This window comes from Lutjanus erythropterus, chromosome 10 (genome assembly GCF_056507025.1).
Source record: "Lutjanus erythropterus isolate fLutEry1 chromosome 10, fLutEry1.hap2, whole genome shotgun sequence".
Taxonomy (NCBI): Eukaryota; Metazoa; Chordata; class Actinopteri; order Lutjaniformes; family Lutjanidae; genus Lutjanus; species Lutjanus erythropterus.
The window spans coordinates 4,434,694-4,460,443 of NC_139326.1; the positions used below are offsets into that span (position 1 = coordinate 4,434,694).

Sequence of the window (25,750 nt, forward strand, 5' to 3'; positions counted from 1 at the left end):
AGGAAAGACTATTGCTTTTTCACCCGTGACATCTCTTTGCCCTTTTTATTTTGCATACTCTTTATGATTTTGAATATCCCACAGTGTACATTACAACCTGTAATCGATCCTTCACTCAACCCTAAACCTCTTCCTCTTTATTTACTGTTGCAGTGTCTGTCAAGCTTCCATTCTTGCGCTGCACATGCATTTTACAGTCATAGCGCTGGCAGATTTCATAATAATAAAAGTTTTTAAAATGTTAACACATATAGCACCTCTCAAGAGCAGATACAACAAAGCACTTCACAAAAGAAAAGCAAATAATACAAAATAACATTAATTTGCAGTAATTTTTGAAACATGAGGTCTTCGATTCCTCAATGAAGTAAGCAAAAGCAGCTTCTCATTTCTCTCTGATGACTGTGGATTTTGTTGGCTAAAATGATGACTCTCACTGGCAAACTTCATATGTGTAGTGAGCTAATGTATGCTAACGCTGATGCTTGAAGTCGGCTGAGAAGTCTGACTTTTCATTGTTTCCCTCTGACACTTTATAAAACATAAATCCTGTAAAAGCACCTGAAATATGTTAAGTTACTTAATGGTGCATATTTATTTATTTTAAAAGGGACAATGTACATTCATAAACAGTCAAATGAATGTGAACGGACCTGAGTTAGCTAAAGGCTAGTTTTCATCGTCAACCCCTTTGCCAGATGTTGTTATGCAACCTATATTAATAAAAATATTACAAAATGCACAATGGTTACAATAGCTGAAGGCTATAATGCTATAATATGGTAAAAAAACAGACACAAAACAGTTAAACATGATATAACAATAATGCTAAGTGACTGAGGCTAAAGCTACATGTTCCAGGTCCTTTTCCTCACTGTTTTGACATTTCCCAAACACAGGGATGACACCTCTGGAGAAGATGCAGAGGACAAAGAGCCTGCTGTGGCTTTCAAGGGTCGACGCACAGCCAACAGCCAGGGCCGCCGCAAGGGCCGCATCACCCGCTCTATGACCAGTGAAGTGGAGGAGACCACCACGCCGCCACTCAACAATGAGCTCGGTCAGTCTCAGCCTGCACTGCACCAAACCATCACTAATTTGCCCCATGTCTGGTGTTATTTTAAATTGGAAATGTACAGCTTTTTGCTTTAACTTATCATTATGAAGGAAAGAATGATTGCACAGTGTAATGGCTCTAGAGTAATGACATCATCCACATTTAGATAACTTTCATCTGTCTGATTTTCCCTCTGACAATCATGTCAGAGTTGAAATTAATGAACAAATTCACACTTTTTCTTTTAATATTTTCTTCTAACATTACACTAAGCCCTGTTAATGTGAGGCAATAACATTACTCCAACTATGTTATTACTGTGCAATGTGCATCATTACAATAGCTTATGCCTGTTCCTATTTTCAGTATACCTCTTCAGTGAATATGCTTCTTTCCTCTCTCTTATTTCCTAAATGGTGTTGATTGTGTCTTCACATAGCTGTGAGGAAACAGAAAGCGATCTGGCGTTGTGTCAAAATGTGTTCCCCCGTCAGATGGTGTTTTCTGTCGTGGACCCCTTCACAGTTGAGGGGTAGGTTATGGTTAGGCGTAGTGCAGTAAGGTAAAGGGGAACACATATCGTCAGGGAAATGGATTTTAACATAACGCCTGTTGTCTTTGTCTCTTTTAAAAATAATCTTCTAATTTGTTAATCAATTAATCGTTGAGGTAAAATCCTGTTTTCAGCCTCATAATTCTGGAGATTTTCTGCTTTTCTCCACTTTATATCGCATTTTTTTCTGACAGCTATAGACTGAACAATTAATCGTTTAATTCAGAAAATTATCAGAAGATTAATTGATTGTAAAAATATTATCATTGCAGCACTTTAATAAGTATTGTATGCAGTTAAAGTCATGTTGCAATACTGTAACTGGAAATTGTCATGTTGATAAAACTTGATAAACACACAGCATGGTACTAAACTTTATTTTGTATTTATTTTAAGGAAATGTGTAATTTCTAACTGGGTGCAGAACATTCGGATAACAAAAAGGCTATGAATCAGCAATGTAGGACAAATTGACTTGTAGCTTTGAGGATCAGTTACACTAGAGACGGATTACAGATGAGTGTTTCACTACCATCATGCAGGATTGACTGTGTCACCTTTGATCTAGTTGTGGCCTCCTGCCCTGCTCCACAAGAGTGCAGTGTTGATCCTTTTGTCCTCATTCACTTACTCTTCACCTTCAGTCGTGCTCTCAGTATGTTTTACCTGAGTGACACTCAAAAGGCAGAATAAGAAATCAGACCAGTGAAAAACTCTGACTGCATGAGATACAGAGTCGAAATCCCATCTGTTGGCAAAAGACAAAAGTATTATTTAAGGACAAAATACTCAGTGTGTCAGCAGTGTCCCCCCTCCCCGCTTGGCTCTTTGTTTCCTCACAGATGGTTAAGTCAGCCGTGCACACACCAACACTCCTGCTGCAGGCTATCAGGGATTTTTGATGTTTCAGCAGTTAGCTGTGTGTATATGCTGCAGTTGCTCCTGCAGCACAGGTTTCGTTACAGGGAATCCCCAGGTGGCTCTGGCTGTAGGGGCTCTCATCAGCAGCTCCCCATCCGCTGCTGTTTGTTCCCCTGCTGGCAGCAGCATTAGCTGGCCCGCTGTGCCCTTCACAGGTCCACACAGAGGACGCAAATGCACAGCTCCTGCTCTGCTGTCTGCCAGGCAGGGCCAGGGTCGGCCTGGCTTATGGCCTGTGCAGGGAAAGAAGCCAGTTGTTATGTCTATAATCATTAACTGACTTCTCTCCTTGGATTTCCTGCTTCCTCCATCTAAAACAAACAGTCCCCAGCGACCCACGCTGCAGCGCCTCACTGCCAGGCAGCACAAACCACCCTGCCCCCCACCCTCTTATTCTCTTTTCTTCTCTAATTTCTCTCTCTCTCTCCTTCCTTTCCTCTTGTCAGTCACTCCCTAACTGACTTTGTGACAACTGCCCACTCCCCCTCCTCCTCCTCCACCTCCTCCTCCTCCGCCTTCGCTAACTTGGTGCTTCTCTTTTTTTGTTGTTTTTTTTTTTTAACAGCCAATCTGGAGATGAATGAGAGCTCTCGCTGGACTGAAGAAGAGATGGAAACTGCCAAAAAAGGTAATACAGAGTCAACCTTTCTTCTCCCTGTGAGGTGTAACTTCATCTGTGCGTTATAATCGTTGTGCCAAAGTAAAGAGCACTAGTCACAGCTCAAGCACTGTTCTGTTTTTTTTTTATAAGCATAGACAAGTGATGTGGCTGTGACTTCCTGTCAGTGAGGCTGTAACCGCCACGTGCTGCCGAGTTGCATCTCTGCGTGGTTGTGTCAGTCTGCCTGGACGGGATCTGTTGCTCTTTGGAGCCGTTTCCCCGTCTCTCTGGGTCAAGGCAGCCTGTCTCTTTATCGAGCATGCTGTAAAGTCTGCCTCTTATCAGGCGGCCCCTGCGAATGCAGCAGTCATTAACTCAGCCTGTTTATTGTCTCTGACTGAAGATTACCCAGAAGCCTATGGCTGATTCACAGAGGTCACTGACACTCTGCCCGTTTTCCTAGCACCAGCGCTCTGTGTGTGTGTGTGTGTGTGTGTGTGTGTGTTGCGTGCAGTCCATGAGTCTCAGTTACTGATGTAATGAGCCCCTCACCCTCTGAGGTTTCTAATGCGGATATGTTGTAGAGGGATTCCCCACTGATCTGTTAACACCAGATTGACACTCAGATCTGCTTCTAATCTGTTATTAGTGATGGGTGCTGCAGGCAGTGATGTTGATATGTATGAATGTTTTTTAACTTTGACTCTTTAAAGAGTAACTTTGGTATTTTTCAACCAGTTCATTTATGTTTTTGTACTTTTTTGTATTGCTGGTGCAATGTAGGGCTGCACGATTAATTTAAATTTTATCAAAATCACAATATGGCTTTCTGCAATTTTGATGTGAAGATTATTACTTCTAATATTGCAAATCGTATTGCAACTGCAATAAATAATCGCACTTAGATATTTTTTCAAAATAATTTACCCCTAGTAGAATGGCAGCAATCAGCTGCAGCCGATATGGCGCAACCATGATATGGCGCAGCTGCGCCCGGTGGAGTTTAGCCGTTAGTTGACATACTGACAGTGTGCAGTTGCCCGGAAGGATCACTTTATAGTGTAGTTTCGCTTCCGCCGGCAACAGCGGTATGAGTCAATACTAGACTAATGTCAAAAATTGTCATCTGCATTAGTCATTTAGATAAAAAAACACAGCAAAACAGGAGCTAGGTTTAAAAATGCCAGAGTTACCCTATACATGAAAGACTGAAAGGCTGCCTGTGCTGTGCATTTAAATACATCTTTTTATAGATGCTTTTTTAAAAGTGGTGCTCTTAGGTGGTCAAGCACCATCTTTGTAATGTCAAGTCCTGTTTTCTGTACATGACTCAACTCAATTTCACTGCGCAGTGACTGGTTTGTAGCCATTTGTAGTTGATGTGTCATCTTGCTTTGTGTGACTCTCAGTTCTGCTTCTGACTAATTTAACCTGCCCTCCCCTGTAAATGAAGTGCCTCCAGCGAGCAGCTATCAGCAGCTTGAACGTGATACTGAAGCTACATTTGGTCTCGAGGAGTTATGGCATCTGTCTCATCCTCTCTGTGTGTGTGTGTGGTGTCTCATGCAATTTGAGGGTTTGTGTATGCACGAGGTTTGTGTGTTAAGGGGTTATTTTGCGATAACTGGCGCTGGCCTGGCTCGAACACGGTCCTGTGTAGTAATCCTGGTTAATGTCTTCAGTTCCATTCTCCTGCAGTGGGATTAGTGGGGCTCTCCATCCCGGAGGATTAGCCTGGCAGCTCGGTGGGAGCGGGGCTTCTATGAAGAGCTTATGTAACCACAACCACAGAGCCCCGGCTACAGTACCGACCGGGGCCGGAGAGGAGGAGCTGTTCTCACCGTTTTTCATCTGTTCTAACAGCCACCCCCACACCTGCCAAAAGGGATTCCCCTTCCAAGAACTTGCTCTCCAAGATCACAACCCCCCTTGTTCTCCCTTCATTTCCTCAAAGGATTGAATAAGCTTGTCAAGGTGGTCTCCCATGCAGGTGCTTGACATGTATATGTTTTAAAGAGGCTTAGGTGTCCTGATGCTAATGTGTTGATCCCCTTGAGCTAAACAGATCTGAATAATGGCATTTATAGTGTCTGGCAGGACATCTACATTCCAGCATGGCAACGCTGGCCAGCCAGCCAGCCAGCCAGCGTTGCCTTCGAGGATGGCATGGCCACACTCAGAGAGATCACTCCTGTCTTCACTGCTCATAAAGACGGGTACCTCAAACAAGGGATGGCCAATCTTTTTGTAAAGCCTCTCTCTTAAACCCACCAGCTCTGCCTGCCTCTATGTGTGAGTGTGTGTAAGATATGTGTAGCAAAGGTTGCATCTGTGTGCTCCAGGCTGTGTGTGTTTGCATGTGCACCCTTCTTGGCTGGCGTTTATGTAAGTGCACTAATCTGGCAGGCTTTGCTTGGGTGCAGGCAGGCAGGCAGCTGGATAATGGCCCCTGCTCTGCTTGCTGCAAGAACCCATTTAAAGGAGCAGCAGGTAGAGAATGCCACATTATTTTTTTCCTGTCTTTTTCCTCCACTGTTGCTCTGTCCAGGGCTTTGCGATATGGATTATAAATGATATCTTGATATTTTTAGACTACGATATATATCTCAATATACACATTTTATCTAAAATAACATACTGTAAGTTGTGAAATAGTGCTGCTACATATGATGATTTTATAGATTATGATGCATTGCTGTGGGTTAAACTACCACTCTAACACCTCCGTTACCAGCTGAACCTTTCCCAGAAGGAGGGTGACGTTGTGGATAACCTGTGTGTGTAGCTGAGGTCTAGAGCGGTTTGCTGTGAAAGTGAGATTGCTAGTTTGCAGCTACAAGTCAGGTTAAAGACAATTAAAACAGCCTGAAGGCATAGATAATAAAGTTAAGCTTACAGGTAAGAATGCTATTCATTGCTGTTCTCTGGTGGTCAGGAGTATTTATAACTCTCATCAGTGATAATGGGCACAATGGTAGATAAAAATTTGATAGTTGTCATTTTAATATAGCTATGTGTGCATTAGTAAGAGAATTAAACTAGACACTTCAGAGTAATGCAAAAGTTACTTTACCAAGAAACTAATTGCTTTTAAATATGGTAATTGGTAAAGTAATTCAATTACTTTTGAGGGGAGTGACTAATCTCTACCTTGCAATAACTCGTAAGGTAGGTGGGAGGGAAAAAAGTTTCTAATAAGTGAGGTCATTCTTTTTTTTTTCCCTTACAATTTCTGAAACAATTTTTCAATCCATGGATCATTTTTTTTATATATATAAATGACCTATCTTTTGGCTGTTAGCTCAGTGCTAACTCATAATGGGAATACCTATAGATGCGCTAACAGGAATTAGCAATTGCTATAGTTTTGTCTGAACAGATCTGATGAGCAGGAACAATTAGGGTTAGACATTAGTACATTTTATTTTGCACTTGTTTGCAATCCAGGGTTCTGAAAGGACAGTTTTCAAATTCAATTTCGTATATAAAAGATGTTAATTTAAATGTTCAAATTGTGCTTTGTGCAATTTTTAAGGGATCCACTCAATTCAGCCTAACATCTCATTGTTTATAAAAATATTAATAATGATGTAGAACTTTTACCATGGTCTACTGTTAAAAAAGCAAACAAAAATCATATTATTGAGCACTTGAAGATAAATATACCCAACCCCAGTAACTACCCCTCAGCAGCGAGCAGTGGAAACAGAAAACGACGATATGGTGATCTGCATTAAATCATACTTGAATATATTGAATACATCCGATATATCTCCGAGCTCTCACTCTATCTGTGTCTCTCGTTCTGTCCGTCTCTCTCTTGGATTGGGGATGGCAGCGTCCCAGATTGGCAAGAGCCGTGGAAGATTTGGCAAGTGGCTCTTTCCCCCACTCACTCTGTCTCTCCCCTCACTCTGTGTTGTTATAGACTGGAGAGAGGTCACATTCAAGATGAAAAGCAGGTCAGTCAGGAAAAATGTGAAAGCCTTTATGCTTTCTCATGGTATCAACATCAACCCCCCCCCCCTCCTGTCCCTCCTCCTCCTCCTCCTCCTCTTCTCCTCTCTTTGCTTACTCTCCACTTCTGTATCCTTTCTCTTTCTCCATTGTCTCTCCGGCTCAGTGGCTCTGCTCTCTCTATCTCTTTCCTCTCTCCTCTCTGTTTACTCTTGGACTGCCTGAGTGTGTGTTTGCGTCTGTGTGCTCGAGTATTAACAAGAGAGACAGAGAGGGAGAGAGGGTTCGAGTGAGTGTGTGTACTCACTCATGCGTGTGTGTGTGTGTGTGTGTGTGTGTGTGTGTGTGTGTGTGTGTGTGTGTGTGTGTGTGTGCGTGCCGCGGTGCCTGCTGGCAGACTGAGGTAGGGGGAGGGACGGACCGACAGAGAGAGGGAGGGAGAAAAAAAAGAGAGATAGAGAAGAGATCAGATGAGGGGAGAGAGAGGCAGAGCACATAGCACCGCCCCACAGTCCCACTTTCCTGTGGAAGTCTTCCCAGACGACCGCCATTGGGGAGAGACACGGTAGAGACGAAGAGACTCAAAGCGGAGTAACCGTGAGGCAGGACACACAGAGTGAGAGGAGCAGGAGGGGAGAGGCCGGGAGCATGTGCTGTTTGGGAGCATGTCAACCTGACACCGGCTCAAGTATCAAGCCAGCTGGCAGGAAGAGCGCCGAGACTGAGCTGTTTTCATCTCCTCCTCTGCTCTGGGTCGGAAGGCCCAGCCCTGAAGAGCTTCCCGGCCAGCCCTCCAGAGATCAGACCGTCTGATAGGGTTATCCACGAGACGACAGCCGCTGTGACAGGCATGTGACATACAGGAACAACCACTTTTCTGGCTGCACCAGGTGTTGATTGGACTTTCTCTGGGAGGAGCTAATGGGAATACAGTGTCCTGATTGGGTGTGAGGCTACCACCTGCTTCAGTATAGCTGCTGCTGATTGGATGTTTGTTCCATGTGTGTTGCTCCAGCAACTAAAGGAATAGATTTTTTTTCCCTGTTTTTTTTTTTCTTCTTTTTTTAAAGTTGATGATGGAGAACTTTTCTCGCTATTTTAGCAGACGCTTCTAAGCTTTTATATCCGTTATTTGTAACAGTGTTTGACTTATGTCAGTGCAGAGATAAATATATTGTAATACATATGACTTGCAAGGGATGGGTTGAACTTCAGAAGTGTTGCCGTGCAGACAGTTTCCTGGATACTTTATCATGGATGAAGTGTTTATATTCCACCTATTCTTGAGAATTGGGACAAATCATATCCTATCCAAAAAAAAAAAAAAAACAGTTATTAATACTAACACTCTCATTCAGTTTTTTGGTGTGCATTCTTGAAGGAGTTGAAAGTTGTGACCCAGACTTCCATCAGACCCTTCAGATTTTTACAAAAACATTATAAAGAGGGTTGACTAGCCCCCTCAAAATACAGCTTGGTCCCAGTTCTCAAGAATAAGTGATAAATCTTTATATATCGTGGTATGGGTAACCCAGGCTTGTGAATAAAATCCTAGATTGAAGGAACTAAGCAACCAAAGGTGTCTTTGATACCACAGCGTGAATGATGCTGAACTTTTCTTGCTATTTTGGCAAAAGCTGTGTATCTTTAAAGCCTTTATATCAGTTATTGTGACAGTTTTTGACTCATGTCAGTGCAGAGATAAATATACTGTAATAGATGTGGCTTCGCAAGGGATGGCTTGAACCTCAGAGGTGTTACCGTGCAGACAGTTTTCTGGATACTTTATCATATTTTACGTGACATCTTTATATATATATCTTAATACTTTGAGTATGGGTAATCCTGTGCACGTAAATAAATAGTCTTATGAAAAAATTCCTAGAAATTAAAGGGACAGTTCATCCCAAAAGGTGACAGATGGGAACAGACACTTTGCAGCTGCACCAGGTGTTGATTGGACTTCCTCTGTGAAAAGCTAATTGGAATAGAGTGTGCTGATTGGCTGTGAGGCCACTACCCACAGCAGTATTCCTGCTGCTGATTGGATGTTTGTTCCACACGTGTCGGTGCAGCAGCTAAAGGCCCTGAACTGACCAGAGCTCCTTGGGGTTCTGCTTTCTGTGCTTGTATATGATGGAATATACTGGATGGAGCTTGTTAAAGTGGCCTTTCAGGATATGAATTGTTAGTGCTGCAGGTTCACTGGGTGCGGTGTTCGTCTTTCTTATTTGTTTGTAGGGTCGGCATGATACCAGAATTTTAAACTACAATTCCCAGTGTAAAAAACAAATGATACACGATACCTCTTTGAATACCTTGACTAAAAGAGAAAATGGTCCCAGGCACAAAGAATAAGATTAGGGCTGCAGCCAACAATGATATTCATTATTGATTATCTGTTACTTTTGTTGATAAATCGATTCTTTGAATAGAGTAGGAAATAGTGAAAAATGTTGGTCGGTTTTTCGAAAAAACCAAGATGATGTCTTCACATGTCTTGTTTTGTCCACAACCCAACAGTTTACTGTCATAGAGGAGTAAAGAAACTAGAAAATATTCACATTTAGGAAACTGAAAGCAAAGAGTTTGGACTTGTGCTCAAACCAATGAATTGATTTTCAAAATAGTAAATAGTTGACAACTAATAGATTATTTGATTAATTGTTGCATTGTTTTTTCTCCTTTTTATTGCCAGAAAGAATCACTTAACACTGTGTTTCCATGGCTAAGGATCGCCATAGAAAATAAGATGCCATGTTATGCTAATAAATCTACTGACTCACTGTTCTGATTATTAATTAATCATGAATGTATTTTTTAATGTAGAAATGGCAGAAAATACTGTTTTCAGCTTCTGGAATATGGAGATTTTCAGTTCTTCTCTGTTTTTATCACATTAAACTGAATAGTATGGATGGACATTTAAAGACATCACCTTGAATTTTATTATTTTCTCTCATTTTGTAGATGTTGCAGCCCTAGATTAAACATGATAGTTAACTGTAGTCTTTGTTGTTATTTGATAACTGCTAATAAATAAATCGATTTGTACAGGGTAAACAGATTTCTTACCCACTTTCCCAACCAGGCAAGTGGAAAAAACCATTGACATTGAACCCTGTAATAGCTTTTGTACTTTTAATACTATCAGATATAAGTATTATATGTTTTAAATGTGGCATTGAAAAGTATTGATACTTTAGAGAACCTTATTTGAATGTGTGTGGTGTTAATAACAGTGTTTGTTTGAGCACGTGTGTGTTTGTGTGTACTCTGGCAGGTTGGAGGTTGTCTGCCTTCCCCCTCCTGCCCTCTTGTGCGGCGGCTGTAAAAGGTTAATAGGTGTCGGTCACGTGTCTAGTCCTGTTTGGAGTGAGTCAGGCTGACCTCTCTTTTATTCCTCGCAGAAGCTTTCCTAGCAGTGCCTTTAGTGGCAGTGATGAATATTTCAGCTGAAAACCCTCTTCCACTTTAACATTTGGCAGGTTGTAGGTGCGCAGCAGCTTTTAGACACGAGCAGCTCAGGCTGGAGGATCACCTTCGCTTGTTATGGTCGTTCCTTCTATACCAGCATCAATAAATTCTCAGTATGACTGTGAAGATTGTATGTCTTCTCATGTCTGCTGCATGATATAGAGCTTTTCTGTTTGTTTTGGCAAAAACAAGTTTGGCTTATGTGAGTGCAGAGATAAATATGATAGATGTGACTTTGCATGAACTTAATGTTGCCATGCAGACAGTATTTATACTGTATTTGGCTGACATGTTTATATGTATCTTAGCATATTGATTTTAAGTGTCACTGTACAAATAAATACAGGCCTATGAATAAATTCCAAGAATTTTAAAACATTTCACTCCAAAATCTTCAATATTTTTCCTCTGGCCTGCAGTGATATTTATCCATTTGGAGAGTTTTGGAGATATCAGCCATAGAGATGTCTGCCTGCTCTCTAGTATAATGGAACTAAAATGCACTCTGCTTGTGGTGCTCAGAGCGCCAAAAAATACATTTGAAAAACTCAACAGCAGTGTCCAGAAATCATGACCCAGTCAAGATAATCCACAGACCTTGTTGTGTGCAGAAGGAAGTGTGCATGTAGTCATGTACTGTATGGGTGAGCTGCTCAGGAAAGTGTGGGATGTAAACATTAATGCCGTCCTCCTGGGCTGAGGTCTCTACTTAGTTTTAGGTCCTTAGTGCCTAATTAAGTTACGTGAAATTGGTATTTTCTAGCACGTCTACTGTTCACATACAGTATATTTATTTGTGCTATGTTCTCTTAGTGTCAATCTCAATATACTGTGATATATTGTGATAAAACTAAAACTTATTTTAGGAAAACTGTCACAGTATAAAGAACATACCACCATAGGTGAAAAATCTGCGAACACTTTTACACAGTTACACGACACAGTTAATCAAAGTATTAGCCAAATGGAAATATGGCCTTCTGATGTGACATTAAACATCTTGAATCTTGAGCTATTTAGAGCGAAGAAACTGTTGGCAGGTGTAGTTCAGTATTAACAAAATAGTTCCTATGTGAAACTGCTCACAACAAGGTCTGTGGATTATCTTGAGTAACTGTGTCATGATTACTGGAAAGAAACATTGCTGTTGAGTTTTTCAAATGTATTTTTTTGCACTTTGAGCACCACAAGCAGAGTGCCATCTAGTTCCATTATATTAGAAAGAAGGCAGGCATCTCTACGACAATCTGATGGATAAATAGTTCCAAAATTAAGCAGAAAAATATGTGTTTTTTATTCTGGGGTGAACTGTCCCTTTTAAACTTGTAAACATCTTACAGAGCAGCCTTTATTGAAGCTATCACAAATTAATAGCATTACTCTATAAAGCGCTGGTATCAGAGTCAGTCTGTGTGATCAGTTATAACGACGGGGCTGTAAACAGCTGTCCTTTCCTCTCCTTTGGCTCGGACGTCTGCTTGTTGTCCTACTGCCTCCATTAAGCGATGAGATGCAGAGACCTCTGAACCCATGTCCAAGGTTGTCCCAGGAAGGTGTTGGCTCTGCGCCTGTTAATAACACCACCAACCCCCCCCCCCACACCAACCAACAACAACCCTTTGAGCGGCTGTCCTGTTGCCAGGACCTGTCAGGCTGGCACAGGAAACAAGTGGGTGGTGTAAGCTAAGCCTCTTACAACACACACTGTTAATGAGCTGCCTTTAGCTAACAGCAGACTCTGAGGAGGGGGTGGACACCGGAGCACATTCTACGCTATCTGTCTTTCTCACTCACTCACTTCTCACTCACTCACTGCTCTTCTTTTAGCACACACACACACACACACACACACAGAGTTGTCGTGTGTGTGTGTGTGTGTTTCATGACAGGTTGATCTATCACAGCTCTGGCCCAGCGGGTGCCTGTAGACTCTTGTGTAAGGCACAATCATGTGGTTGGCTGGGTAAAGGACCAGGGTTTCTTGGAAATGGGTCACATCAAAGTCAGTCAGAATATGACACACAGTGACCCCGATGGAGGTAGTTAGTGATGTCATCGCGATGACTGACGGTTCTGTGTGTGTCTGTGTGTGTCTCTGTCTCGATGTAGGAAGCATGTGGCATCAGGCCACGATGCTGCTGGGAGAGTTGGACTGAATTTGTGGTGGACTGTGAACTAAACTCCCAGGCTGTGCTACAGTTTTGGCAGCTGCATAGAGACAGATGTTTACAGCTATTGATTTGTCATTGAGAGACTTCCATATTGTGCACTTTAAAGACCTAGTCTGGATTATTTTGAGTGGTATGAGGTCCTTCTTGATAGTCAGTGTATTGCCTGTAAAAGATATTAGCCAGTGTTGCCAGATGTACAATAATTATTGTATTTGTACCATATTTTAAAGGTGGTCTTACCAACATTTGTTCTAGAGGTCACAGTAGACCACCAGCATCTGAGACCAAAACAAATACACACTTCAGTTACTCTGAAGTTTTGGGGGAAAAGTGTCATGTGAAAGTACACTGCTCACAAAACTCAGATCAAACTGTCACACTAGACACTGTTGATCTAATATAGATCAGAATCAGAAACAGTTTTCACTTACAAGAAATTTGCTGTGGCATGTTGGTGCATAACAACAAACATAGTGCTAAAAATAGAAATAAAGATTAAATACTGTCAGCCGAAACAACAAAAATAGAATAATAGTGAACAGACAATAAACACATGAAAAAACAAATGTAAAATAGTAGAAACAATATTTACAAGTGTGGCTTTTATTTAAAACGGTGAGAAAGCTGTGCAGGTTTATGTGGAGTGCCAAAGGTTTGACATTGAATGTGCAAGTTTAGTCTAGGAAGATATTGCAATGTGCAAAATGGTGTCAGGTGACTGAAAAATATGTTAATGTAACATGTAAGGGAGGCAGGACTCAGTGTCAGTGGGGGTGTGCCTTGTTGATGAGGCCAGTTGCAGATGGATCAGGATTACGTATCTACAGTGCCCATTTCTCTTGGGAAATGTATTCACTAACACATTTCAGTAACTGTTTAGTAGTAAAGAAGGAGTTTAAAACAGGCGGCTGCCATTTTGGGTTTTGTGTCTAGAAAAGAATCCCAGACCCGTGTAAGATCTCGCAAGAGTTATAATTGTAACCTAAACCGCGATCTTTGTCCGACCGTAACCAAGTGTTTAAAACACAGAAATCACACAAGGATTATTTTTTTAGGCACTTTAATACATTTTGACCCTGTCCACAGCAGTACATTGCTTAACTTACTACAGTAGTACTCCTGCTGCTTCTTCAAACCGAGAGCTTGTTGACTGGCATCTGCTGTAGGTAATACATTGACTATCTATATAGAGTTGTTTCAATACTGATACCAGCATTGGAAAATACAGAAAAAGCCTCGTTTTTTTTTTTTTGTTTTTTTTTTTATAGTTCTGCTACTTCCCAGCAGCATCCCCTGGATAGAAACACCAGCTTTACCTCGGCGTTAGATCGCGTTACAAAGTCGGCAGGTCATAGTAATCTGAAGTCTGTGTCAGGAGGAGGAATAATCCGGTGGATTGTGTATTTCCCAGCTGAAGCTTGTCCAGGAGGCTCTGGTGTGCTGATGCAGCAAACCTGACTGACTTAGTTACTGACTGACTGAATACAGACGCAGGTATTTCAGTCTTGTTTTTGCAAGGGGGGGGATCCACGATAAAACTGTGAGACTTTCTGAGTTATCTTTCTTTTGTGATTGTGAACAGAATTGGCATCAATTATTCTGGGTTTGTGGGGAAGTCAGAAAGGAGTCTTAATTTATTGGCTTAGTTACTCTGCATCGATGGATCTACAAAGTTAAGGCATCGATATCGGGACAGAAAAATGGTATTGGAACATCTCTTATCAATTAGTACCCCATACAACCCCACTTCAAAAAAGCCTAACTATTCCTTCAAAGAGATTTTGGTTTGAGATATTGTTGTAAAGATTGTACATTTAATGGTTATTTTGGCTTATATATTGTCAACAAGTGCCCTTTGCACAGCTTGCGTATTTTTTTTTTATATATCTGGAGTGTAGTGGATGTAGTTGTGCAGTATTACATGTCTGTGTCTGCCAGTCTTTGTTCCTGTTCTGTCCTAATCCCCCTGCCTGTCCATCTGTTAATTTCCAGGCCTTCTCCAGTATGGTAGGAATTGGTCCGCCATCGCCAAGATGGTGGGCTCAAAAACCGTGTCACAGTGCAAGAACTTCTACTTCAACTACAAGAAGAGGCAGAAACTGGATGAGATTCTGCAGCAGCATAAAATGAAATCGGTAAGAACTGAGAAAAGTTTGTCAACATCACATGCAGCGAGTCATTCATGATTTTTGAGCATGACCAAGCCATAAAATTGTGTCTGGTTTTCCTCTGCGTCTAAAGATCTTTCTTTGTTTTTCGCTGGGCTGTTTTTATTTAGTGTGTGTTTGTTTTGACTCAGGAGAAGGAGCGAAAGGCCCGTCGTCGGGGCAAGACCCCGCAGAATGAGGAGGCCAGTGCCCCCTATCCAGCAGAGGAGGAGGAAATGGAGGGTTCAGGAGCCAGTGGCAATGAAGAGGAGGTCCCTGAAGATGGAGAAGGTAAGCCAGTCCCAAGAGCCACATGCATAATGATAATTACCAAAATGTCTGTGTTACCTGCATTTATTAACTGAGGAGTTTAATTTTTTGAGCATAATGAAAGAGAATGTTCGTTTATTTCAGCATATAATATTTCTGCAGGTGTAAATAGATTTTGAAAAAGATCTATCAGCATTTAATAATGCATACCAATTATTAGAGTTTGATCCTGTGGATCAGTTCTTTGTCAAATTTAAAGTGAAAGTGATGGATAATATGTTGCCACAGCTGCCACAAAAGCTTGATTCAGTACAGTCAGGTGGCTGAGAGGACTACTCTGTAGTTTCAAATGGTCCTTCATGCTTTTAGGTTGTAGAGAGTCCTCTTTTCAAATAGATGTTATTTTGTATGAAGGGTTAGGAGAAAAAGTAATGTTTCATACATGGAGAACAAAATGTTTGACAATGGTTCATCCTGACTGTCAATTGAAAGGGCAAAAAGACATAAAGATCCCTCTGAGCAAATCACCAGCCACTGGTAAGAGAAACTGGAAGCTTAGCATCAACATCTGTGCAGATTTAAATAGGAACAGGTTCCTGTTTCAGTGTCAAGTGCACAATGCCTCTAACAAGCTGGAATTAACAGGCGTGTTGATTTAGCAAAGCTATCCTTAAAACTTCAAAATAGAAACAGTGGGTTAGTCCAGGGTTAGTACTCTATGGCCTTAAAGATAACAGTATAAACTAACCACAGGGTAGACTGCAGAGAGCCCAAAGAAAAACGGGTTCTCTAAATATTTATAGTCCAAATACAATTTGAACTGAACTGGAAAACAATTAAAAATTGAAGGTTATTTGGGGGAAAAGTGGTTAAAACAGTATTTGTCTCTGTCATGCAGCAAGGGCACAAAATTAGTACTGGTAAAATATGCAAGTTGCTGGTAGATTTTAGCCAAAAAATTGTTATCTTGTGAGTGGCTAGTAAAATTTGAACATTAGCTAGGCATTTGGCTGGTGGACAAAAAGGTTAATCTGCACCCTGCATGCAACAACACTGTGAAGACATTGACGAAATGGAAACGAAGGAAAGAAGAAAGGACATCAGAAGAAGGACATCAGTATGGCAGCTTTCTAGACACCTAAAACATCCCTAAAAAGAAAATCGGAGATGCAGCTTTTTCCAGTTAAACTCCCAATTTATTGAACTAAGACACCTTTTTAACTTAACTTTTCTCTAGTTGTAAAAACGCTGTTAGCCTAGTTTACATTACATTTTTTTATGGTGCTTTTAGTTGGCAGTTAATGCATTTTAATCAACCTTGTATGCAGTTTTTAAATGGCAGTTTATACTTTAAACAACCTTTAATGCCTTAAATTGTGTTTTATCCTAATTAATTATTGTTTTTCCTGTTTTAACTCCTTTTTTGTATGAAATGTAAAGCACTTTGATTTGCATGTTTCATATGAAAGGTGCTATAGAAATAGCACCTTTCATATAGCGTTAGCCCACTGTTATCCAGCTCACTCAGTTGCAGAATGTTTCATGTTATGTTATGGTGAGTTTATGCTCCAGCACCTGTGTGTCCAACTCCAGAAAAAAGACTGGGGACTACTAATTTTTTTTAAATTACTAAAGAATTAATTGATGCTACAACATATTTACTTATTTACACTTTATAAGAACAGGTAACCTGGATCAGTACGTGGATCTGTGATGTCTCTCTGATATCCGATAAGTGAATTCTGTCAATATCAGCACCTGATAAGATACTGAATTGGATCGGTCCCAACTCTACTTGTAAATCGAGTGGGCAAAACATTAGAAACACCTCTCAGCATAGTGCTTTTGAGTTTAACACCACTGCAAACAACTCTGCAACTCTGTTAGCCCCCTGTTAGCTTCAGGAATCATGCTCTGTTTTGATGCAGATGCTGAAAATCGTGCTGTAGTATGTTGATGGTGGTACACTGTGCAGACTGTACTTCCACCACAGAGCGCTGAAGCCCCGGGGGAATACGTCCATCATCCCAATTGGTTTTGTGTTCCTCCTTATTGTACGGTGAAACCTGATTAGGCAGAAGACTGGTACTGTGTTTCGCAGAAAGAGATGGGGAAAAGATGGAAGAAACAGGACAAAGAGATATTAACATGATTTACAGTAAAAATCCATTCTGATCTGTGTTTTCCTTTTGTCGCACCAGGTGGAGCCAACAACAGCTCCGACACAGAGAGCTTGCCCTCGCCACACTCCTCAGAGGACAGCAAGGCTAAGGATGAAGGCTTGAGCAGGGCAAAGGCCGGCTCCAACGCCGGGGACAAGGAGGCGGCCGGGTCTGAGGTGGGCCAGGCCGGCGATGAGAAACCTGTCAAAGAAGATGCAGACTCAGCCATAAAGCAGGAGATAAAGACTGAGACAGGAGAGACCAACAAAGAGCAGCTGCAGCCAACTGCACCCAGCGATGCCACAGATAAAAAACCTCTGACAGCAGAGACGGAGGAAGTCAAAAGCTCTGCAAAGAGCTCCAAGAAGGACCACGCGGCCAAAACAGGCTCCCATGGGGACAGTGACTCTAGTGCCACCTGCAGCGCTGATGAGGTGGAGGAGACGGACAACACAGAGAAGAGCAGGTAAGAACTCTTAGTAAGAGGTAAAGGAGAAATATGGAATACGTTTACTGTACTCAATCATAACATGACCACGATATGTCATCTGTTAAGTTGAAATACTGACTACTAGAGCTGCCCCCTAATAGTCGACTAAACTCCTGGCCTTTTAACCAAATTTTAATTCATTCATCGTTTTAGTCGCACCTCACCATTTAAGCTCTAACACTGAAGTAACTGGTGCACTGCTGCTGACTGTGCTGTGTAGCTGCCATTAGCTCAGTTAGCGGTCCCATTAGGCTGCTGGAACATGGCCTTAGCTACCGACGGACGCCATTTTGACAACTGGGATACGGTAGTGTTCTCAAGCTGATTTACAGGAATCTGACTCTAGAGCAGACGTGGTTGAGGAACAAGCTGGTAACTTACCGACTTAATTTGTAAACATACATTAACCATTGTGTTGATGAGTCTGTAAATGATTGTTTTTGTGAAGTTGGAAGTTATTTATTGTCATGCTTTGAATGAGTTTTGAGTGTGGTTACACAGTGTTGAAATAAATTCAATATGTTCAGTTTCCTTCATTGTTGTTCTGACACATTCGGAGTCATTACTGCTTTTGCTGTTAACAGGCATCTCACTTTGTGAGTGCACAGTGCTGCAGAATCTGGGGTGGCATAGAGCCACTGCAGAGGGGGGCACAGATGACCAGGGATGGAAATATGAAGTGAAATAAAGTTAAATGAATGATTTCTTTAGAGTAAATAAACAAGAATTTACTGATGCTGACCTGTGGATCTGTAATTTCACTAAAATTCTACTTATCAGTTGCTTCCCTGATTATTATTAATAAATGATAATAATTATGAGGGGGCAAGCCAGGAAAAGTTTGTGAACCACTGAACTAATGGTTTGAAGTGAACTGGTGACTACTTGTCAACTAGGAAAATCTTAAGTTGAGAGCAGCCCTGCCAGCTTCTACAGCAACAGCTACAGTCAGCAAATTCTCCTTTGAAATTTCCTATCCACCCTGGAACATGTGTTTTTGTTTGCCTGTGTCTGTTTATGTCTTAAGAAATAAGTAATCTCTTAGAAGATGTTTTTTGTTTTTTTGTGGGGCTTTTATGCCATTAATTGATAGGACAGCTGCAGTGAGGACGGGAGGGGGATTTAGAGTAGTGTAAATGACATGCAAAGGGCAGCAGGCTGGAATTGGACCCACGGCTGTTGCAGAGAACTCACACGTTCAGTATATGGGGCACACGCTCTACTATCTGAGCTACTAGGGCATCCCAATAGATGTTTATAATGGCTAAACTGAGCAATATGTTAATGGAGTCTGGCAGGCAGCGACTGAACACCAGCTCCAGAGTGTGTATTTTCAGAGCAGTGGGTTTTTGTTTCCAGAATATCGGGCTTAACTTTACATTTACAGACAAATGACAGTTGTAAATAGCTTACAGCTTAAATTGGAGGACTCGTAGTCGTTTGTTATTGTCGAGTCACAATGTTGTGCTTGTCTTGCACTCCTGCAGTGTTCCTACAGCCTGCCTGAGCTTCCCCAAGTCTGGGGAGGAGAGGGCGGGGGGAGACAGCTCTCAACTTTATATTAAATAAGGTTTCAACCTATTTTAGATACCATTAATGGCTCCAACTCACTATTTGGACTGCAGTTCTCATTTTTGGGCATGAATTTGCTGCATGTTGATGCTTATAATATATTTTTTATAACAGCAGCTCTTGAAAATAGAACCAATAAGAGTACTGTTAAGATAGATAAGAGTTGTAGTATCGATAAAAGTCCCTAGATTGTCTTTCCTAGGAAATGTGAGACTATATCTGTCTTGTTTTGTTTTATTGATGACATCATTGAGCCTCCTTGAGATTATTTGTGTCAAAGGGCTTCTGTTTTTTGAGCTGTGGTTTACTAGGTGTCCTACTTCTCTGGTCGACCACAGCAGACATCAAAAATACAGCAGGGAGGGTTTTGAAGTGTTATTAGTTGCCTAGCTACACTGTACAGCATTGAAGCCATCTTTGGCAAGCCACTTATGTGTACACCACAGGTCGCTTTTTTCTATCAGCAAGAGATTTTATTTGTGCTTTGTATGAATGAGAGTATATATTTACTGTACATCTATATATATATATATATACATACAGTCTGTGAGAGTGTGTGTGTGTGTCTGCGAATGAGGCCACAAGAAGTGGGTGTCAGGGTGCGTGGGAGGAGTGATTAGTCCTGTTTGCACGGTATTTGTTCAATTTTTTCCATGACAGCAGACTACATGTACTGGCAGAGCCAAGGGAAACGCTGCCCTCTCTGCCAAAGCAAACAAAGGGATTGAGAGAGAGAGTGAGTGTGTGCGTGTGTGTGTGTGTGTGCGTGCGTGCGTGTGTGTGTGTGTGTGTGTGTGTGTGTGCGTGCGTGTGCGCGTGTGTGTGTGTGTGTGTGAGCGTGTGTGTGTGTGAGCGTGTGTGTATGCATGTGTATACACACTTTTGTGTTGTTGTGCATCAAAGTGTGTGTCTGTCTGTGATTCAGAATAAGTTATGTGCTTTCGGCAGATGTGCGAGACATGGATATGGATTTTTACTCGCAATTCATTTCCACAGTCTCAGGCTCTATCAACACACAGCCTACTTTCCTCCCACCACACACATGCACGCACGCGCACACACACACACACACACAGGCACACGCACACCATGTATTTCTGCTGTTCCCCATCATTTTAATACAGTACAGTATGTAAGAATTTAAAACATTCAAAGACAATGAGAGAAACTGTCTCGCTTTCTGCTGATGTATTTATTAAATATTGGCGTTGCGGTGTAACTGACCTTCATCAGGTATGGTGACAGCATTTAAACATTTTCTCATATATACAAACAGAGAGACTGCCTCGATTTTCAGTCACCCAATGAGAGGACAGCTGAGATTGATAAACACTTCAAACTGCTTAATGCATCATCAGCCAGACAATCGAATTGAAAAAAAAAAAATCACAATAAATCACAATAAATGTTAAATATTTATGTAAACTTGCAAACCTCGCAAGGCAAATAATTGAAAAAATCATCATCATATATCATCATAAGCATCATCCTACAATAAATACATCTATCCCAAAAAGCCATTAAAAAGTCACCAGCCATGAATGTTTGAATAGAGAGAATAAATGTCAACACATAGGTTGACATCCATATAGTTCAAATAGTAAAAGGGAATTCTAAAGTCTGGATACAAAATAAGACTTACTCAATTGGAATACAGTGAAAAATGTAGGTAAGTCAAATGTGATACTTTTAACTTCTAATCATGGAATGCAGAAAAGGGAAAATTAATTTAAGATATTTAGTAGATACCCAACTCCAGCAAAACAGTCAAATAAAGTGTCTTAACAGTTTAAAAAGTGACAGATATAAATGAAGTACATTAGCTGAAGATTCAGTAAGGTAGTTCTGTCAGGTTCGTCCACAGACTGAGGCAGACTGAGAGCTTTTTTTTTTTTCTATGTAGTGACGCTGATCGTCGATCTGAAAACACAACTGCTCACCTGACAAGTCAGAGGATCTGGACTCTTAAAAGCTGAACATATGTTTTTCTTATTTTATGCATTTAATCTCAGACTTTGTATTTACCACCAGTCAATTTAGAGGGAATGTTTTCACTCAAAAAAGCAGGAGCAAAGCACCCTGATGGGTTGCTCTCATCCATTGGAACAACTCTAATTCTTACTTCTTGGACTATTTAATTCTTTGTGTCGTGAGTAAGGATTTGTGATTGTGCCTGTGTCTCCAGGGGGATTGTGGGTAGGAAGCCATGCGGGATGGAAGCGCTCTTTTTTTTTTTTTTTTCCTAGATTTGAAAAAAATGCATCAGAAAGAATAATGCTGTGTTTGGGTGCTAACTTACTTCTGTCTATATGTGTGTGTGTAGAATGACGTCTCCACGGCCGAGCCTGCTGAACTACACTCACGATGGGGTCATATCCTCCCCGCTGCAGAAGCCCATGGACCTGAAACAGCTCAAACAGAGAGCTGCTGCCATACCGCCTATTGTGAGTCACCAGTTAAACTTTGTCTGTCTCATTGTGGGTATTATTTATTTATTTATTTATTTTTATCTTTTTCCTTCTCATACATCACACAACAGTGAGGTGAAGAGCATCTCAGCTCTTCTAGCTTTGGAGAAGTATCTTTGACCTAGGTAGCGTTTTACAACTGAAGACTGATTTTACCGTACACACAGGTACACTCTTCCATCACAGTGATATCAATGCTATCCCTGTCTCTCTGCTTACAGAGATAACAGTATAGCAAGTGAAATTGTTTAGTCATATTTGTATAAGATAAGCCGTCCAGATGGAGGATGATGGGATAGATTCCTTTGTGGAGAAGAAATTAGATCCTGAGCATTAGGGAAACTTTAGCTTACCAAGAAATTAGAGCTGCTTATTAGCTATCGTGTTTATCAGATACTGTATGTGGCCAACCATATGTCCAACAACAGGCAGGAGGAGTGGGCCTGTGTGTTATGTATGCGGTGTGATTAAAACCTTTTTTCTCTTCCTCTCATCCTGTGTGCATAGATGCCAGAAGCCTCCATGCAGGGCACTCATCGGAGTGGGGGCGGCAAGGCAGTGCTGCCCCCACACGCCCTGGCTCTCTACCAGCAGCAGATCACCATGGCTCATGGGGAGTCCTCTCAGGAGGTCAAACAACAACAGCAGCAGCAGCAGCAGCAGCAACTTTCAGGCCAGCCAAGCAAACAGCAGCCTTACAACCCGCAGGCAGAGAGAGACAGGGAGGCTCTTCATAGCAGCAGCCCGAGAATTCGCCCGCGCAGCCCTTCCGCCGGCGACAAGGATGGTACGCACACCTCTGTCATCACAGAACACTTCCTTTTTTTGATTATAGAGCCAAGTGGCTGATAAATGATAGTAGAGTTGCAAAGATAAATCAATTATGGATCGACCATTAAATTTATCACCAGCTGTTTGGATAATCGATTCAATGGTTTGAGTAATTTTTAAGAAAAGAAAAAGCTAAAATTCTCTGATTCCAGTCTCTTATATGTCAATATTTTCCAGGTTATTTACTCTTCTATAACTGAATATCTTGGGTTTTAGACAAAACAAGACATTTGAGGATGTCATTTTGGGCTTTGGGAAATGCTTATCAACATTATTCACAATTTTCTGACATTTTATAGACCAGACAGCTAATTATTTAATAGAGAAAATAATCATCAGATTATTCAATAATTGTTGCAGTGGATAGCCCTCAGAGATTTACTTGTCAAATGGAAAATCTACCTGCATTTGACACTTGGTGGAGGTGTTAATTTCAGATCTTGCCACTTTGTAACCTGATAGTTCATTATTATATATCATACAAATCACAGTTTGAGAGTGAATATCGTCTGATAACGATTTGTAGGAGATTGATTGGAGCACCTTTAGTATGTGTTAACCAGCAGTGTATCGTGTTTCACAAAAAAGATCAGCACTGCAAGTGAAGGATAATGAAATAATAAAAAGCAAATGGAGGTTAATGAAAAGTGCTGCATATTAATGCAGTTTTAGCAGCATGTGATCTAGTTTTACTTAGTTGGTCCTTGCTACATGCTCTAACCTTGAGTCTGTATTCTCGAGCGCTCGGGGTATTTGAGTGTTTCTGGGACACTCGTGGAGAGGGAACTGATAAATGATCTGGTATTGCTATTGACCCAGAAGGGAATATAGTCTAGTTCGGTGCACTTACTATGAGCTGGTGGAATGTGAATCTGTGAGAGCGCACGCAGTGTAAGACTTTTAGCAACAGTCCAGACAAAGACAGGTCTTTTATAACCAACTGGGCACAGCAGCTGTGAACTCCAACGTGCAGCAATTTTTAGAAAAGGAAAAGACTCTTTAAACTGAGCCTGACACAGAGGCAGGTGGAGGCATATTTACAAGCTGCATTGTAGATTCCAACCCTGATTCCAAAAGAGTTGGCACACTGTGTAAAACAAATAAAAACAAAATGCAATGATTTGCAAATACTTTATAACCTAAATTTAACTGAATACAGTACGAAGACAAGATGTTTAGATATATTTATTTTTGTTGCAACTGATTAACTTTGTTTTTTGTAGTACACACTCTTTCTGAACTTGATCTTATGTGTGGGCAAATAGCCCAACAGTTTAAGAAAAACATTTCTCAACACACAGTTGCAAGGAATTTAGGGATGGGGGAGGAACCATTTATTCAGGGAAAATTGACTAAGCATTGATGTCTTTTATAGCAATGCCATGAGTTCACAATCACACAGGCTAAAATGATATACAGTATTTGATACATCATCAGTAATAACAGTGATGATGAAGTCTAATACAACAAATAGCTAACAGGAAAGAATGATATACAGCAATAAAAACTGTAGAAATTATAAAAAAAGCAAATAATAAAATTACAAACAAGTGTGCCAAGATGGATATTCAGCAGTTATAAGAAGAATACAATGTGGAAAAGGTCTAATAAAAACAATAAATAACCAACCATCTATGAATCAAGCAAAGCATGAACACTTTATTACAACCAGATCATCTAGCAGACACTTAAAATGATCCACAGACACATACCTGTCAAATTTCAATAGCTCTTGTGATTTGTTCCATTTATTTGGTGCTAAAAACCTAAAAGCTAATATACCAGGCTCAGAACTGATCTGAGGAGTTTTGAGGGTAAATTCCTGTGAGCTTGTTCGAAGACAAATGGATTTGGGTTTTAAAAGAGGAGTGAAGTAGAAGGATAACATGCCTAATAAACCTCTAGTAAAGCCACAAAGTGCCAAGTAAAGTCTATGTGTGGAAAACGCTGTCTCTGTTGTGCGTCCCAGTCAGTATATCTTTGTGTTCCAGGTGTTATTATTATTACAAAAGTCACACTATGTGGTAATAATGGTAGTAAAGTCTTAATGTCATTATTAGTGCATATTTTTGTGTGCGAGAGAGAAGATTGCGATGATTGTGAGGTTGCGATGATCTGTGGTGTGTTTGTGTCCCTTCAGAGCTGGAAGGCAACGAGAGGTGGTTACTGACCCTCCTGCAGGGATTAAGTAGGTTCACCCCTCGCCACACCTTACCCTTTTTTTTAATGACACCTTAACCACAATGATGCAGGGTGATCACCCCCTCTGCTGGGTTTTACTGTGTGAACTTTACAATAAATATTAGCAGTGGCTTGATGTGTTTGTTGGCGTATAATTCAGCGGTGATATCAGCCTGGCTTTGAGGTGGCATTAGCGGACGACTGTGATCGGCAGCTGAAGGAGAGCTTGTTGATTTAGTGGAGGTCTGGCTGAGAGCTGCACGTTTGTCCTGACTCTGTTTGTGTTTTGTTTTTTTTTGTTGCAGAAAAGTCCCGGGCGTTCTCACCACACAGTGAAGCCAAGAAGCAGGCGCTGGGCCCCGACGACCTGAGGACGTCCAACTTGGGTCGGCCGGTTCTTTCGCCCTACCCCATGTCCCCGCGAGACATGCTCCACTTCAACTGTGAGTCCTCTTGTCTGTCCTTCCTTCTCTCTATCTTCTCAAAGGGTAACTTTTGTATTTTTTGATCTGAGCCCTATTTTCTTGTTTTTGTGTCTGAGTGATGAATTGAGGGCAATTTTTGTCACAGCCGTCAGCTAAGAAACTGAGCTGCAAGGGCAGTTGCAAACTATGAAGGTCTGTACACTAAAACTTCTTGTTTTTGCCACAGGTAGAATTAGTAAGATCCTGTTATTTATCACTCTGTTCCAACCCACCAGACTCCATTAGCAGAAACAATCATTTTAACATGGTGAAGCACACTCAAACTCAACAGAAACAAAATAAAACTCACCAGGGTAGTCTTGGTTCATCTTTCCACAACTATCTCCATCTCTGAATTGGTGAAAATAAAACCTTAATTGACAGATTAAGGATGTGAAAATAACAGGAAAGGAGCAAGAGGAAGGATG

At 41.1% G+C, this 25,750-nt stretch overlaps 1 protein-coding gene across 1 annotated transcript in view; it reads left to right on the forward strand.

Annotated features, from left to right (window-relative positions):
* Positions 1-25,750, forward strand: part of ncor2 (nuclear receptor corepressor 2) — a 147,176-nt gene that overhangs the window by 91,682 nt on the left and 29,744 nt on the right. Inside the window, exons 16-24 of the mRNA XM_084727921.1 lie at positions 900-1,060; positions 3,097-3,159; positions 14,730-14,872; positions 15,037-15,175; positions 17,356-17,782; positions 21,702-21,822; positions 22,354-22,633; positions 24,818-24,865; positions 25,164-25,301. Coding sequence (XP_084584047.1) covers positions 900-1,060; positions 3,097-3,159; positions 14,730-14,872; positions 15,037-15,175; positions 17,356-17,782; positions 21,702-21,822; positions 22,354-22,633; positions 24,818-24,865; positions 25,164-25,301 — 1,520 coding nt within the window. The remainder of the gene's footprint in view (positions 1-899; positions 1,061-3,096; positions 3,160-14,729; positions 14,873-15,036; positions 15,176-17,355; positions 17,783-21,701; positions 21,823-22,353; positions 22,634-24,817; positions 24,866-25,163; positions 25,302-25,750) is intronic.